This window comes from Vidua chalybeata, chromosome 1 (genome assembly GCF_026979565.1).
Source record: "Vidua chalybeata isolate OUT-0048 chromosome 1, bVidCha1 merged haplotype, whole genome shotgun sequence".
NCBI lineage: Eukaryota > Metazoa > Chordata > Aves > Passeriformes > Viduidae > Vidua > Vidua chalybeata.
Window position 1 is genome coordinate 93,399,418 of NC_071530.1, and position 16,209 is coordinate 93,415,626.

At 39.4% G+C, this 16,209-nt stretch overlaps 1 protein-coding gene across 5 annotated transcripts in view; it reads right to left on the reverse strand.

Moving 5' to 3' along the window:
• Window positions 1-16,209, reverse strand: part of CARMIL1 (capping protein regulator and myosin 1 linker 1) — a 187,131-nt gene that overhangs the window by 99,595 nt on the left and 71,327 nt on the right. For all 5 annotated transcript variants that reach the window (XM_053947615.1, XM_053947607.1, XM_053947591.1 and 2 more), the window contains exons 3-8: window positions 8,708-8,758; window positions 7,542-7,601; window positions 5,183-5,304; window positions 3,101-3,198; window positions 2,682-2,752; window positions 2,467-2,540 (exon numbers count right to left, since the gene is read on the reverse strand). In XM_053947615.1, coding sequence (XP_053803590.1) covers window positions 2,467-2,540; window positions 2,682-2,752; window positions 3,101-3,198; window positions 5,183-5,304; window positions 7,542-7,601; window positions 8,708-8,758 — 476 coding nt within the window. The remainder of the gene's footprint in view (window positions 1-2,466; window positions 2,541-2,681; window positions 2,753-3,100; window positions 3,199-5,182; window positions 5,305-7,541; window positions 7,602-8,707; window positions 8,759-16,209) is intronic.

A 16,209-nucleotide genomic window follows, 5' to 3' on the forward strand; every position in this document is an offset into this window, starting at 1 on the left:
ATCTGATTTTAAGGGAAGACTTTTCTTTTTTTTTTTCCATTTTTGTTACAATTTTTGAAGGTACTTCTCACCAGTGGGTCAGAAGGGTCTCCTCCAGGAATTTATCTCTACTGCTTCTCTTGCTTTAAGCTCATTTAACCCCAATATTCTTGTTATCAAGTTTTTCTTTTCAAAATTATACATTGTTTTATTCACTTTATTCTACTGCAGTCTAGATGTGGTTTTAACAATAAGCTGATTTTTTTTCAGTATGGTATGAAAGAAAGGTAAGAACCAGTTCCAAAAGCAGGGCCTTCTCATAACTTTCCCTCACTGAGTTACATTGAGATGTTTACATTAATTAAAATTACCATCCAGAATAAAGTAATATTTATAAAAAATAAATCTGTGCCATCTTAAAATAAAAGCAGATTCTGTTCTTCTGGAATGCAGACAATCTCTCCAAGCCTCAACAAGATTCCAGCTTATCTAATGCCTTCACATTTTTTCAATATCTCTGTCCCCCAGTGTATTTCAGGGCAAGAAATCCCAATAGCACAATGAAAAAAATCCAAACAATTACACTTTTCTTAAATTTTTTTGAATGTCCAAATAAGCTAAACCACGTGCTACACAGATGAAGATCTTGCAACCATATCAAATAAGCCCTTTGTCACTTTTCACTTTGACTCTTTTTTTTTTTTTTAAATAATTATATGGTTCACAACACAACATAACTTCATGCTGTGATGATCTGGGAATTTAAATTCCTCTATATATAGGTTCAGCAATGTCAAAAATTAGGTGAATGAGATATACAACAGTCTCTCAAAATCCAAAGTATAATGGCATACTGTGAATTTACAGCAGTTCCACTGTCTTAAATATATTGGAAAATGCTTACAAACATTCTTGAATTATCCAGGATTTCAATTCCTAATTTGTATTTTTAGTGAATAACAAGAGTTTGGCTTTCTTAAAATTTTAATCTTCTTGAAATTTCAATCCAAAATGTTCTTCAGTTCAGTCCTCAACACATAGATGTTCTCATCACAAGATGGATTCTACAACATGTAAATGGCTCCAAACGAGATTTGAATCTTTGGACTTAGACAATCTTGAAGCACTTAAAAAGACTTTGCTTAACAGCACAGATACATTTCTTCAGCAATTCTGTAAGGTATATTTTAATGAAAAGCTTTTCTAAAACAAGAAACCCATTATTACATTTTCTGGAAGCCAAACTCATTTGCACCAGCTGAGATATTCTAAATATTTAAAACAATTCTATCTACTCTTTCCTAATAAATTGTTCGAATATTTAATATCTATTGAGGCTGGGTACCTGTAGGTATGCCCCACAGTCTTCTCATCATTTCATCTTGCAATAAATGTTTAAAGCATTGTTAAGTTCTTGCCCAAATTTCCTTGTGCTTAGCAGTATTCCTCCTCTTATCCTTTCTCAGCAAGGCTTAACCAAGGAGAGAATCTTTGGCTACATCTATCACACACCAGTTGCAGCCCTGTTGTCTTGAGTTACCTCTGAACTGGTCAACACAGACACTGCTTGGTAACTTTGCCAAGGGATTCACTGCAGACTGTGAAAATGTGGCACAGAAAATGAGCTAAATCTTTGAATGGGGCATTCTGCAAGTTCACACATCAGATAGCTTAAACCTGCAAAGAATGTTGTGGCAAAATACTCTTATTTACCTACCACCAGGTTCAGCCTTTCTGTTACAGTATTCTAACCTTGTATCTGTGATAGATTCTTAATTCTTTCACTGGGTTCTCCCAAAGAAGCAAATGCTTTCTCAATCTTATTTACACTTTCTTAAATTTGCAGTTTCCTTTGTATAATGATGAATTTTAGTTAAGCTTCCCTCCCATTTTCTCCTACTTGTAAGATCTCCAGATTCAACTTTCTCAGAATCCAATTTTCTCAGCCAGCTAAATTCAGTAAACTAAATACAACACTTAGCTAAGTTTCAGCATCTCACAGCAAAATTACCCTCAATTAGTTCCTTTCTGAAGGTACATATTTTTGGTAGCATTTATTATAAGTGAAGAGACAACTGGCTGGAATTCAGTTGAACAACTTAAACCTTCTACTGACTTGCTGACAAAAATTAATTTCCTTTACTGTGTACACCATGAGAAAACAATTCTGCAGAAGTAAAGACTTCATAATTTCCTTTTTTGCTTTGCCCACCAGATGTAGATGCATGTTTTATCTGCTGAATTTGAGCTCTTATATCTGCCATCACAGGAAAAGTATCTATCTGCTAACTTTTTGGATTGCTTCCAATAAGAAAATATATTTATCTTCTCAGGCTCCTAAATGAAATGAAGTTTCCATGGGGCTTTTGGGCAAAAACAGCAGCTTTGTGCTGAAAACTAAAAGTGCTACAGATGGTAATTTTACAGTAACAGCTATGGGGCCATCACACTTCATCAATATTAGCATGATTACTGTACATGGTTTACCTGTGGTCAAGGTGGCTGAAGTCTTGCAAATTCAACTCTCTGGTATCTTGTGTCAGATAAATCGTATCAACATCCTGTTAAAAATACATAACCAAATACATCTTTACAGAACTGTAGGTTATTTTTTTTTTTTTGTCAAGCACTATGGATTTACCAGTTCTTTCATCATTAGTACAGGTAGCTGAAAAGAGCTTCAGAACAAGACAAGCACTTACCCACTGTACTTCCTCTCTGTAGGGAAATCCAAGCCAGTCACAAACACAAGCATACATCTGCGAAAAGCCTCCTACAAACAATCCGAGAGACTATTTAACACAGTAGTCACACAAGCAAACAAATGCACATCTAAAAGGACGCTTTAATACTTAGAGCCAGTTTTTCAAAACTCAGGCTCTTTTTTTTCAGAAGACTGTGCATTGTGCTTATGAAAGGAACTGAGACTATCCTATCTTCATGTGGTGAGTTGCAAGAAAGCTTAATATAGTGCCTTTACCTACCAATCAGAAGTCTGCCTCATACTAATTACACCTTAAAACTAATTACACCTTTACAAGCTTCTGCCAGAAATAGAATTAAACTTCCTGACACTGCAATTCCAGCCCTTTTATATTTGAGCATTTAAATTCATTCTCACCACAAGGTCCAAGTTCTGCCACTGTCTGACTGTCCCAGAGGGCCTGGAGATTAGCCAGTCTTTCTGAAGGCTCCATAGTTACTTTTTTCATAATCCTCCTGGATGGAAAAGAGGGGGAAAACATCATTCATGGCTTTGAAAGTATTTTTAAACACATAAACCTTTTTTATTTTAAGAGCATTTTTAATGAGTGCATAGGAAGAATTACCATTTTTAATACAACCCACTTTCCTACCTAAAAGGCACACACACCATTATGTAGCACAGCAGGAGTAACATTCATTCATTCTTTCTTTCTCGCTTTCTTTTGATTAACCCTATGACTACTGGAGCAACTAAATTCTTTTGTATTAAAGAATCACTCCATCTAAGGAGGCTTGTGAACCTCATCTGGCACCAGGATGCCCAAAATAGGGAAGAGACATGGTATTAATGGTTACCCTGAAACCACTGCTGTATATACACTGCTTTTATGCAGAAATAGCACCATGGTGCAAAGAGCTGAGCAGTTCCATGTGGCCTCCAGGCTGCACTCTTGATCTCCAGCTCCAATCTTTGTAATTTGATGGCAGTTTCCTTCCCTAGACAGACAAGAAGCACAATACCTTCCTGCTTTTTAAGAAATAAAATTATCTGGTTTTCTGAATGGTAAGACTGCCTCATAAACTACAGAATTTATGAGGGGTCTAAGGGGGTAGGAGGTGGAGCAGAAGAGAATTAATAAGCAATAATAACTGGAGAAACCTCTTTCCCCGTTTCTTGCCTGATCTGGTCCTCTATCATCTACACAACTCCAATGCCTTCATTTTGGAAAACTCTGCCATCTGAGAGGAGGGCAAGAAATTTGATCTCTTTTCTGGGAAGCAAGTACTCCATACAGCTACCCAACCTGCTCCAGCAATGTTCTCAAGAAAACCCACAGAAAACGGAGAGAGTTCAAGGCCTTCATAAACAACCAGAGAAACAAACAGTCTTGCAACCTTCTTTATTCTTTTTGTCTGCATTTCTCACACTATTACTGAGGTTTTATAGCAACCCTGCTCACAAATATTCAGTTGTATTCATGTTCTTTGAAGGGAGACCTCAATCTCCCCTAAGGCAGTTAACAACACTGTCCAAGAGGAAAATCGGAAGTGGGAAAAAAATGAAAACAAAACCAAAAGAAACTGCCATCTAGAGTTTATGGACTTGATTTCCTATTCCACCTACAGGAAAGGTGAATAATAAAGACATGCACCCAAAATAAAACATGTAAGTTTAGCCTAACCATTCACATCTAGAGTCTGTTACTAAAGTTCACATATAAAAATCAACATGTCTGGGAAAACTCTTTTCCACAGCCCATTTTTTCTAATAATGCTGAAAACCAGGAGCTGAAGAGAACACAGTAGAGCTGCATGACTTGGTAAAGAGTGATGAAGATGAGGCAATGACTGAGAAAAAAGAAAAGAAAATAAAGAAAAACTATTGAGAATTGCTGCAAGATGATAGAATCCTGAAACACAGGTAAGAGAGAAAATGAAAGGCACAAGTAATGTAATGAAATGAAAAGCCAGACAAGGAGACAAATAATTCAAGGAGTCAGTTAAACCATGGGAAGTATATGACAAGACTGCCCAGGGCTTAGTTTTGAAGAACAAGGCTCACAATCATGTACATTGTTTCACAAACACTGAAAGTAAATGGAACTTTTCCCTTCTCTCCCATCTCATATTTTACTTCTGATGGGGAAAAAATAAAACAGAACATTGAGCCAGTTACAACAAAAAAGACAGAACCTAAGCTGTACCTGAGGCTGGAGGGGCAACAAGGTAAAATACAAACTTAAGACCTCAAATAACTGCACTCCCCTTCAAACCAAAGGCTCTTATGACCCTACAGGATGACACACAGTCTACCTATGCTCTACACCGTGTCCTGGTTCTGCCATACACCTGGACAAAAGCTTAGTGCTTATGGATATGATTCTTATATCCTCAGTGTATTTCTGAGATCAGGGTAGGGAGACCAGCAGACAAAAATGGGTGGCTTGTCACTTCCATACAATCTGTTCCCACTAGATGTGCCCTAAAGGATACTTACACTGGTGAGAGTCCAGGGAATATCTTCCTGAGGCATGTCCCGATGTGTGCCAGCACCTCGTTCACATCCTCTGAGGATGCCATCTTCATGGAGATGCTGCATTTCTCTGTTTCCATAATCAACTACAAATGAAAGTGCAAGAGGCTGAGACGGGTATCATATAATTCATGTTGATGAATTAAACAGGAAAACATTTTAAATGCCAGCTGAATGCTCATAAGAATCAGTTATTCTTCAAGACATGACACAACAGCGCTCCAGGTAAAGTTTCTGAAAGTTGTTCTTGAATGTACAAAGACCCCCATATACAAACTTTGCTTTTTCTAACAGTGCCCTGCTTCCCACGGGAATACAATTTTCAAAGGATCTTGACCTCAGCTGACACTTTGAAAACCAAGAACTTTTCACAGCATTGTCCTCTTTTGAAACACGTCCCAGAACACCAGGAGAAGCAAGCACAGCCTGACAGGAAACTATTGAATGAGCAGGGTGCCTGTTTCCTCCAGCAAAAAGTAAAAGTCTTTAATGGCTGTAATCCCCTGGAAAAGCTCTAATGCTTTGTTCTGTGCTGCTTAAGAAAATGCTGTGGTGCTGTGCTGTCTGTCTGTGCAGATGAAGCAGTAACTCATCCAGCATGACTGTCCCGCTGTCTGGGGGGATGTGTGCTTCAGAGAGAGGCATAAATAAAGCCTTCTGTAACGTGCCTCTCTTAGATATTGAGTGTTCAGAACCAAATCAGATTAGACTATGAGTGACACATCAACTCTGCTGCTGCTTTTGGCTGCATCACAGGAAGCAATGTAATGTTTCTGCTAACTCCAGTGTGAATAGTTAGCACAGCCCAAGTCATCACCTCTTTTAGATAAGAAGCTGCGCATGCACAGTGAGAGGGTAACATTCGGAATAAATAAGTGTAGACAGGCAGTAGGAGAGGGGACTCTATGCAGTATGGTACAGCTTCTTATTGAAGCTGGCTCCCAGGGCCCTCTTGGTTCCCAATTCATGCCTAGGGTCACCACCATGATAATCCTAGAAGAGGCTGTATTACCCCTAAAGCACACTGAGACTATTCACACCTTTTACCATCAATGAGACTCCTTTCTGAGCCTGTTGCCACCACTCCCTGATGATGAATGAGTGGGCAACTCACCACAGTTTTTCATCATCACCAATATTAGCACAACATTTCCTTATATTCCTCTGTCCATTTGTTCACTTTTCTTACAGTAGGAAGCTCTTCATGGCTCTCTGCAAGATGCCTAGCACAAAACTACACCCTTTTGGTATCACAGCTATAATATGCTGTTTGCAGGAAAACTGCAACAAAATCACTTGCTCCACAAGGAATAATCTAGGATTCTCTCTGCCTTCAGTTAGAAGACTCACACAATTAAAAGACAAATGAATGTAAACATGAAAAACCTTAAGAAATGTTTTAGGAAAAGTGTATGCTCATTGAGGCTGCTGAAAATCTCTTGTAAATACTGCTACAACAGTGATTGTCTATGCCTCCAGGAATAATTAGCAATAGTTACCTGGCATGTTAGTACCTTAAATTAAAAAAAGCCACAAAAACTTAGAAATTAGTAAATGTCACCCCATTAAAACACCTGGACCTCTTTTTTCCCCTCCTTTAAGGAAAGCTTCAAAAGACAGGTTAAAAAGACAAGATGTTAATATAATGAGAGCTTTTCAGAGTTCAAAGTATCTCAGGCACTCCTATTCCTTAAAAGCTCTTTAAAAGCCAAACACACATGAAACACATGAAGACTTTGATACAATTGAACTGTCAAATCTTGTCAACATGCTCATCTTATGAATTAAAAGCACTCTAAAGGCATTCTTCTTTTCAGCACCTTCCCTTTGACATTTACTTTTTTTGGGCATGTAACTTGCTGTCAAATATATTTTGTGTTGTACACAGTAAAGGCATGAAGGATAGTTGAAAGCAAAGCATTCCTGCCTGCAATGTAAGCAGTAGCTTTAGACTTCCCCATAAAGGTATTCACCACAGAAGCCACTGTAGCTTGTGTGGTGATGATTCCGTGCCAGCCACCATTGCTTTACCAGGTCTGAGAAAAAGATCCACTTATGATACAAATGGAAACTTGTACCATACTGAACTAGAAAAAAACCCAGTCTATTTCTTATCATTATTCCAAGAGCAAAAAACATTCCTAAAACGGACTCATTAAATTCTTAATGCTATTTTTAAGACTTTAGACCAGCAAGAATGCAAGAATACAAATGCACAGTGTGCTTAGTGGAGGGAGACACCTGCATGTTAGAGCCTTACCTCCTTGACTGGCACAGATTTAGCAATGAATAAACAATTATATTTTATCTAGAATACACTCACCTGGCCTGGTTTACTGGAAGTTACTCCTTGGATTTCCAAGTAGCTGAAAGTTAGTTCTAACTGTAGATAGAAAAGAAAACACCACATCAGTGCAAACATCATCGTCTTTTAAAGAGCACTTACACTTCTCAATGAGGTTAAGAAAATCTTGAGCAGGCTACTGATATTTGATATCAGTTTCTGTAATTTACACTAAGTATTTTTTAATACCTGGATGCATTTTTCATTTTAAAATACTTACATTTGTTTGTTACAGGTTTAAATGGTTATTAGAGGCTATAGGAATACCACACTGGACATTGCACTGCAAGCTATAAGTACATAAACTTATAATCAATTCTATGAAAAAATTTTACTATAAAAAGCATCATTAATACTATACCCTAATGATGTATACTCTTGTGACTGATTAATCATTTATTACAATCTTTACAGCTTCACAATTATTCTTTCATTAGTTACATCGATCACAGATGTGAAAAATTTTACTGCACAGAAGCTGAAGGGACATGTACACACACTATATATATGAATAAAAATAACATATATAAATAAGTAAATAAAGATATGAACATAAATGTCCAAGCTTTTAGCTTATCTAAAAGTATGAGAGGAAGTGATACATAAGCTTTGTCTGAGTGGTTTATTTGGATGAGTCAGACTAGGCAGGGAAGAACATACTGACTCCAAATGGAAGCTTAGAAGGCAGCAGGGAATTCTTCTCCAAGGACAAATCTAAGGCTACAGGGAGTGTACTAAGATCTGAATTCACAATTATGTAGACAATCATCTTGACAGCTCAGATATGCAGAAAGAAACAAACCGCTTGGACTTAATTGTAACTACAGGGCAAAACATTAGCTCATTTCCTTTTAGTTATCATTGAAACCATTGCAACTGAGCAGTCTGTCTGAATTACATGAAGTTTCCTGTATTTTATCTTATCCTAGGTCCGTAGTCAGGGTGCTCTCAGGCTAACTGGCAAGCATATAAGGCATATACTAATAGCAGCACCATTCTAACTCAAGACCATGCAACATGCCATTCCTCAATTATCTGGGTTTTTAACAGATGTACATAACTAAAATATGCTAATTTTTTGCTGCTTAGTTTATGTAACTTTCATTTGTTACCCCAGAGTATTTATAGAAACACAGTGATTTTACCTTGGTGGGAATCCGAGATGTTAAAAGAAATGCCCGACATGATGCCAACACCTATTGAAAAAATAAAAAAGAACAGAATTTGTAAGAAACATTTAATATTATAAAAGATTCTTCTCCTGGAAAATCCTGAAACCAGAGGGAAAAAACCTCTAGCAGAGTGAATGTAGATTCCCTTTGCTGTCATACACTAAAGGAAGCAAAACTGGGATCAGATCCAGTAGAACACACTGAAGAGACTGCTGCAATCTGATCAGTATAAGCTAGTTAGCACACCAGTGAATTGAAGAAATCTATTTAACCAATCTCTCAACATCATGTAACAGAAATTTTAGTGACATTTTTAAAAGAAGCAAGGATGAGAAGTCCTATCAGGAACATAGGATGTATTTGAATGTAAAAAAAAAATTACAATATTACCATAATATTATAAGACATAAAACATGTAATGAGGAAGGTTTGGACACATTTGGGGCATTTCTTGAGTAAGAATGCAAAGACTTCTCATTCATATAATCTGAATTTCTTCTCCAGCAAAGGCAATGGAAAAATGCAGTTAGACAAGTAAGACCAGTGACTCTGGGGAGAAAGCACAACAAAACAAATATTTTGGAAGCTACTGCCAATCAAAATATAATGATTCTATATCATATCACTCCAATCTCCGGTAGCACATCCCACTCACAGATTTTACTCTTTGCAAAAAGAATTACTCATCTTGCAAAACTACAGTACTGTTTGTTGTTTTACCCACAAAATTATCTGCTGTTTGCTACATCTTTTTCCAGATTGAAAAAGAAAAAAAGAGAGAAGCAAATTCTATTTGAACACCTGCATCAAAATCCCAGAGCACATGCAGAGCTTTTCCCACAGCTAGGACCTCCTGAACTCAGCCCTTCCCTGTATCCATGATCAAGTGATCAGGTTGACACAAAACGTGTTCCTCACTTGGAGAGGAAGAAGCAGGCTGAGAATGCAACCCAGCATCCAACTTTGAACATTTCAAGAGTTGGATTTCAGCTTCAGTCCCTCAGAAAAACATCTTGCTAAATCCTAAGAGCACCAGTGCTGCACCAGTGTTGAATGTTAGCAGATTGTTTCAGGGTTGATATGATTAGAGCCAGTGCTCTGGTTAGCGCTGGCATAGAGCCAAACTGCTGCAGAATAACCCATGTGTCCTGCAAGGCTCAACCCTTCCCTGAAGCTCCTTATGACAGGCTGGCCCTGCCACACAAAGCTGCTTCATCTCTTTGCTCATGCATAGAGAGACAGCCTCTTGTGCTCCCCTCCCAGCTACACCCATCCCAAGTATCCCTTCCACAGTCCAGCACCAAGAGACAGGGGAAGGGCCTAGCCAAGGGGTTTTTTTCCACTGCTCAGCCACAGTTTCCCCAGCCTAGCAGCAGCTTTCTCTCACAGTAATAAAACCTTGATCTTCTCCCTGCCTTACCACCTCCTCAGAGCAGCCCCACACAGTAGGTGCACACCGCTCTCCCGGGAGCCTCTGGGTAAGATCACACCCCATGCTCACAAAATAGCTCCACTATCAGCAGGAATGCCTCTCTTACTCATGAACCCATCCACAAGCTGCCCATGTCTGAGGAGGGCTAGGTGATCAGGCATCCTCCCTGCGCTGGCACCACCAAAAAAAAACCTCTCCAATGTCACAGGCAGAGCAGCTCTGGTCACTACACCTCAGATGCCCAAATGAGAAAGGGGAAAGGAAACTTTTTGAAGAACTGCTTTCCATATTTACCTTCTAGGTATGGCCAACAGCATTAGAGATATGAGTGCTCTGTGTATGTCACCACAGTGGGACAGTTTGTCACAGGAGAATCATGTCACAGTCTTGCTTTAAAATATTTGCTTGCATGTAAGGGTTCAAGCTACTTTACGAGCCTAGAAAGGGTCGATTTAACATGACTAGAGTACACATGAGTAGTCCAAACAACAAAGTTAAATGTAAACCAGGTATCCAGAAGGCCCTAACAAAATTATGTTGGGAAAGAATGTCCCAATAGAGCACAAGTGTATATTCTTGTGGCAGACAAACCAATGATCCCAAAGTGATCTTTCTAAAACCAACAGAGCTGAAAAACCCACTGACCTTAAGATGCATTTATATATACAAAGAAGAGGCCTGCTCTAAGATGATACTCCCCACTCAGCAGGTAAAGGGCTACTCTTGAGCAATAAGATGGCACCAAAAAAAAAAAAAAGCCTAAAGTTTTACTTTAATCCAGTAACACTGGATTTCTATATATAGAAAAATTTCTATAGTTTTCTATAGTTTTATCTATAGAAAAATTTCTATCAGCTAAGACTCTCACAAGCAAGAGTTTGATTCTAACATAAAATCAGCTGAAGAGAAGGTCAATTATTACTGCAAAATTAATGGCCCATCTTGCAACAGCAGAACAAGATTTATTATTTTTTTAAACTTTTTTTACAATGGCAAAATTTGCTGAGGCTTGCCATTTATCACAATTTTAGCTGTTAAAATCTGTGAGTATAGCTTTGAAAGGATCCACTTTAGTTTACTGCTTTCTGATTGTTCTTTTCTAATATTTTCAGAATTTTACTGTGACATCTGCATTTTAACACCACCATTTTTGCTCACATTTAACAACAGGGTAGCCTGTACCCCAGTTCAACCCAAGACTTGCTGGATGAGCTGTGAAACATGAATGGTTTGTTTTCAATGACTTCCTTCTCCTCGATAAGGCTGCAGCACATAAACAAATAATGGCTCTTAGGCTACGGCTCACCCAAGTCCCTGACAATAGGATCCTGCATGGCTGTTAATACTTGCAAGGGCAGCAGAACATGTATTGCAGGCTACTCAAAAACACACACCACTCCAGTCCTCCTCTTGAGAAATGTGATGCTGGCGCCAAAGGCAGAGGCACTGGAGGTGTTTTCACACGACAGTTCAAGCCCCCTCTTAAGTAACAAGTTATTTTAGTGCAGGAAGACCCAGGTCTCTGTGCATTCCTCTGACAAGAATGAGTATGTGTGTGATTGCACAATTGTCTAGGGCTTTCTGAAGCATCCAGGAGTGCTGTTTTTCATGAACAGGCAGATTCTAGATTTCCTGGGGTTTTTGATTTCTTCATACAAAGAAACTAAAAAGCAGAAGCAGCCACCCTTACTCTCAAGCAATCCTCAGGCATCTTACCAAGAAGGTTCTGCCATTGTTGCACTCATTTTGCACCCAGGGAACCTTGAGCACGGAAGTGTCAAAGTCACGTGGAAGTCCAGAGGCTCAGAGCAGACACCCTAACTCCAGGGATAACCTGGAACAAAGAGCCCTCTGGCTCACAACCCATCAGGAATGTCAGCTGGGCATGCTGTATAATCCACCTTATCATCTGATAACAAAATGATCTCATTTGTTCAGTTTAATGTGTCCCAACCCCACTCCTCCATAACTGTTCTGGTTTGTCACCAGTAGTACTCAATCATTAATGAAGTTAAAAGATCCCATTAAGAAATAGACACATGCAGGGTGAAGAAAGAGGCTCAGGAGTTAATTCATGCTTTAATACACCTGTAAGCCAAAAGGTTTGTGAGTGACTGATGTCACAAACACATCCAGGCAAGCACATCCAGGCAAATTTTATACAGGATACACAACCTGGCTGTTGCTCCATGGAAAGGACAATAAAAGAGAATTATATTTAGTTAACAGCAGTTTTGGTATATCTCCCTACTCTGCTTTTTTTAAGCATAAAATAGGATTATTATTTGAATTTGAAATGACTCCTACTCACACACACACTCCCAAGTTGATGATTGCTTAATGTTTTTATCATTCCAAATTCTGTAACGTTCCCTACGCTGCTCATAATGTACATGAAACAACATTTGCAAGCATTCACCAAGAACATATCCTGCAAATTATTGTCTCCAGAGACTCATGGCCTACAAGGTCATCCTCTATTTACTAGAAATATAATATATTTCAGTAAATAACATAGATCCTCCATGAGCATATCAATGTAACAAATACAGAGATGCATTTTGTCATTTATTGTCAAATCCTAGCCTTATTACCCATTTTAGCACTGTAAGTTAAATTAACAGGGTTGCACTGGGTTAACCCAGCTGCCCTACCTGGCAGTCACTCTTGGGAAGATCACTAGAGAAGCACAGCTCTGTGCTAATTGCATCTATTTTGCCAGACAAACCACAGCAACTAAAGCTACATTATCTATACTTAAAGCAGTTTCAAATCCATAAGGAAATGCAAATCTTTTTAAAATGCTCAGGAATTAAGAGTTCTGGAAAACACAGTGAGCATACTTGGGCTTCGTCACTAGATATTAAACAAAACCAAGCCTCCTCAGCACTTCATGGGCCTGGGAATTTGCATGATGCTCCCACCACTCACTACCACAGATGTTTTGAAACTTCCTTCTGCTGAAATCTCAAAATAAAGATGATTAACCAAATATTTCTCCCTTGCTGGGAACTGATTGACACAGATACTTTAAAAAAATCAAAAATCAAAAAAAAACCAGCCAACTTTGTACTTTTTTTGATCAGCTGTTGCAACTTTAGTTCTTAAAATGTACTCTCCGTACCTCTGCTTTCACTGTAGTTTCTTTAGCCCCTGGCATCTGCCATATTTTCTGCCTTAAAACTGATTCAGTCTCTTCTATTATAATTTACTCATGGAAAGAAGCATTTGTAACAAGTTTTCTTATCACATTCTTATGATAGCCATCATCTTGAGAATGCCTTGAATCCAGAAGAGAGTCACTTTTCTGTATATATCTTAGTTACACCATCCCCATTTTTCTCATTATTCATTACCATTATTATCCCAAACATCACCATTTTAAAGTTTCCACCTCTATTAGTTCCTTTATGATTTCTCTCATAAGCTTTCCATTGCCACTGCTGAGTCAATATCTAATATACACACAATAACGTGAGGTAAAGCAGCAGCACTAATACAGTTTTTGTTTTGTTAAAACACAGATGAATCAATACATGTTAGAGCATCCAGCCTCCCTCAGTCCCTATAGGATCGACCGTTCACTTCCCGGGTTGCACGCCTGATGCTGTAAATGCTTCATCCTGAAGCAACTGGAGTTCGATTAGATAAAAGGCCCCTTTCAGCACCATGTTAGAGATATTAGAGCTGGGTTTGAGAGAGGCACTTCCTGCTAAAAGCTCTGAGCCTCCCCGCACAAAGAGGCTAGCTGACATCCTGGAGGGCTTTTTGGAGGGCTGATTAGCTCAGGCACAACAGGAACACGGATGCAGCATCATCTGAAATGGTGGCATCGCTTGGCATATGGTGGGTTTCTCTGCAGAGCCCTGACACCAGCAAAAAAGCCCAGCTCAGCCCCAGTCTGAGGGCTTGCAGCACCACCACCTTCACCCACACAGTCCTCACCACTGAGTTTGACTCTGATCATTTGGTCTCGACTACTTTTGAAGCGCCATCTGTGATAAAACCACTGATGGACCTTATTCACTCCTACTCCAAATGTCCCCTTATTTATACACCAATACTAAAGCAGTCTTTTGCTGCTGGAGAAGTACTGTTAGGAAAGGGTTAGTGCATTTCAGTTCACACACAAAAAACAGAGTTTCTCCCTCACTGAGATGACCCTTAGCCAAGCTGAACACATTCCCAGGCTCGCCTAAGTCGCTGGTGCCTGTGTGGCCAGCCAAAGACCAAAACACAGTAAGGGGAGCTGCTACTTGCATCAGGACAATTCTCCTGCCCAAGACAGGGGTAAGCTCTGTAGCACAACTACCTCAGCCATCCCCATAAAGGGCTGCTCTGCTGCATGCTTCTCTATTATAATTCCTCAAGTCAACCACTGCTTCCTCAAGGCTCCCTGACTGAAGCTGTAGACAGAGCGTGAGCCTGCCTGCCACAGGAATGCTGTGCATATCACAGCTTTCACTGGTCCTTATTGCCACCACACTACTTTAAATATTCAAGCCTGCTCTGTTAAGGGTCACAAATTTCTGTATTTTCTGGATGGCAGAGGATGGTATAGGGAACACTTTTTATCTGCTTTTTGTTGTTGTTTTGCTTTGGAGTTTTGTTTGTTTGTTTGTTTTAATGTGTGCTCAGATATCAGAAGAGATGCCAATAAACCTGCCGTGTCTAGAGAAGCACCTTTCACATTACTGCAGGGAACAAGACAGGGGACACCACAAGATGGCACAACGGAGTGCTTCACACACATTTCTCCTTCAGTCCAAGTCAGAGGACCCATTAACAGAAATGCTTATTTAGCTCCTGGAAAGCTGTTCAAATCTGCAGAGCAATTTCTGCTTCAGAGGCAGCAATGAACAAATACTGCCTAGAAGAAAGGTAAGAAAAAAGTATCCTTGTTTTAGAATTAATAACAACTAAAGCATGGACGGGGAAAGATTTGCCTAAAACAAAAAGGCAAGATGAAGCGGTAAAGCTTGAAAGAGAAGCTTGGAGTAAAAGGCTCCTAATTCTGATGTTTGAGAAGAAACAACATAGCTTGGAGGTTTATCAGCAAATTAAGACAAAATTTCCAGACATAACTTAATTTGTTCCAACAGCTCTAGCAACACTACCACTACCACCTACAGACAGCCCTGTCCTAGCCCTGTGAACTGTTTCTAAAAGACACATGAATCAAACTGAGCTTCTTTAACACCTATGAAGCACAAAGAAACATGAACACTTGCTATAACCCTGTCTGCAACAAGCAAACCATCCAGCTATTTTAGTAAAGGTGGGATTTCAGAAGAAACTGAGACGTGCTCACCTTTGGCCAGACATCACCTGTGGCAGCAACAGGACCCATGGACACTCCAACTGCCACGCCCTGTCACTGAAGCAGCCTGGGATGTGGTCACCAGTGGTGCAGACTGGGACTGTCTGATTTACAGGTTTTACATTCAAAAGTTTTGTATCTTAGGCTATTAACCACAGAGCTGCTTGTGGAGGGGCAACCACCTACTGCCTGTGTGTACAGGGCTCCCTTTTTCTAACAATCAATCAATCAATCACAGAACAGTTTCATAGCATCGTGAAAGATGTCCAACACAGAGCACTAAACACAATCCCCTGCAGGCTGCAAAGCTTCCTTGTCATCCTGCTCACCACCACACAATTCCCAACAAGAAACCATAATGCTGTAAAACACTAAATACCAGAAGACCCACCTACAGTGTTATTTAAGCCTGCTCTGAGCCATAAAAATGGGAATCAGCAGCTGCATTTCAACAATTCAAAGTCCTCTCCATGGCACTGGACACAGGCAGAGCTGATCCTAGCCAAGGTAGGGAAGGGGAGCAGGCTCAACCACATACCTTCACTTGTCAACTCATCAGTGAGGGGTAACACCCCAGAGGGGGCTTTTCTTCTCTGTACCTACATTACACAAAAATAGGTCACTAGTACATTAGTGTTAATATACCATTATTTCACTTTTTTTTTTCTACTTCTGCTCTTATCTGTATACAGCCATTACCCAGATTCAGTGTTGAAATTCAGG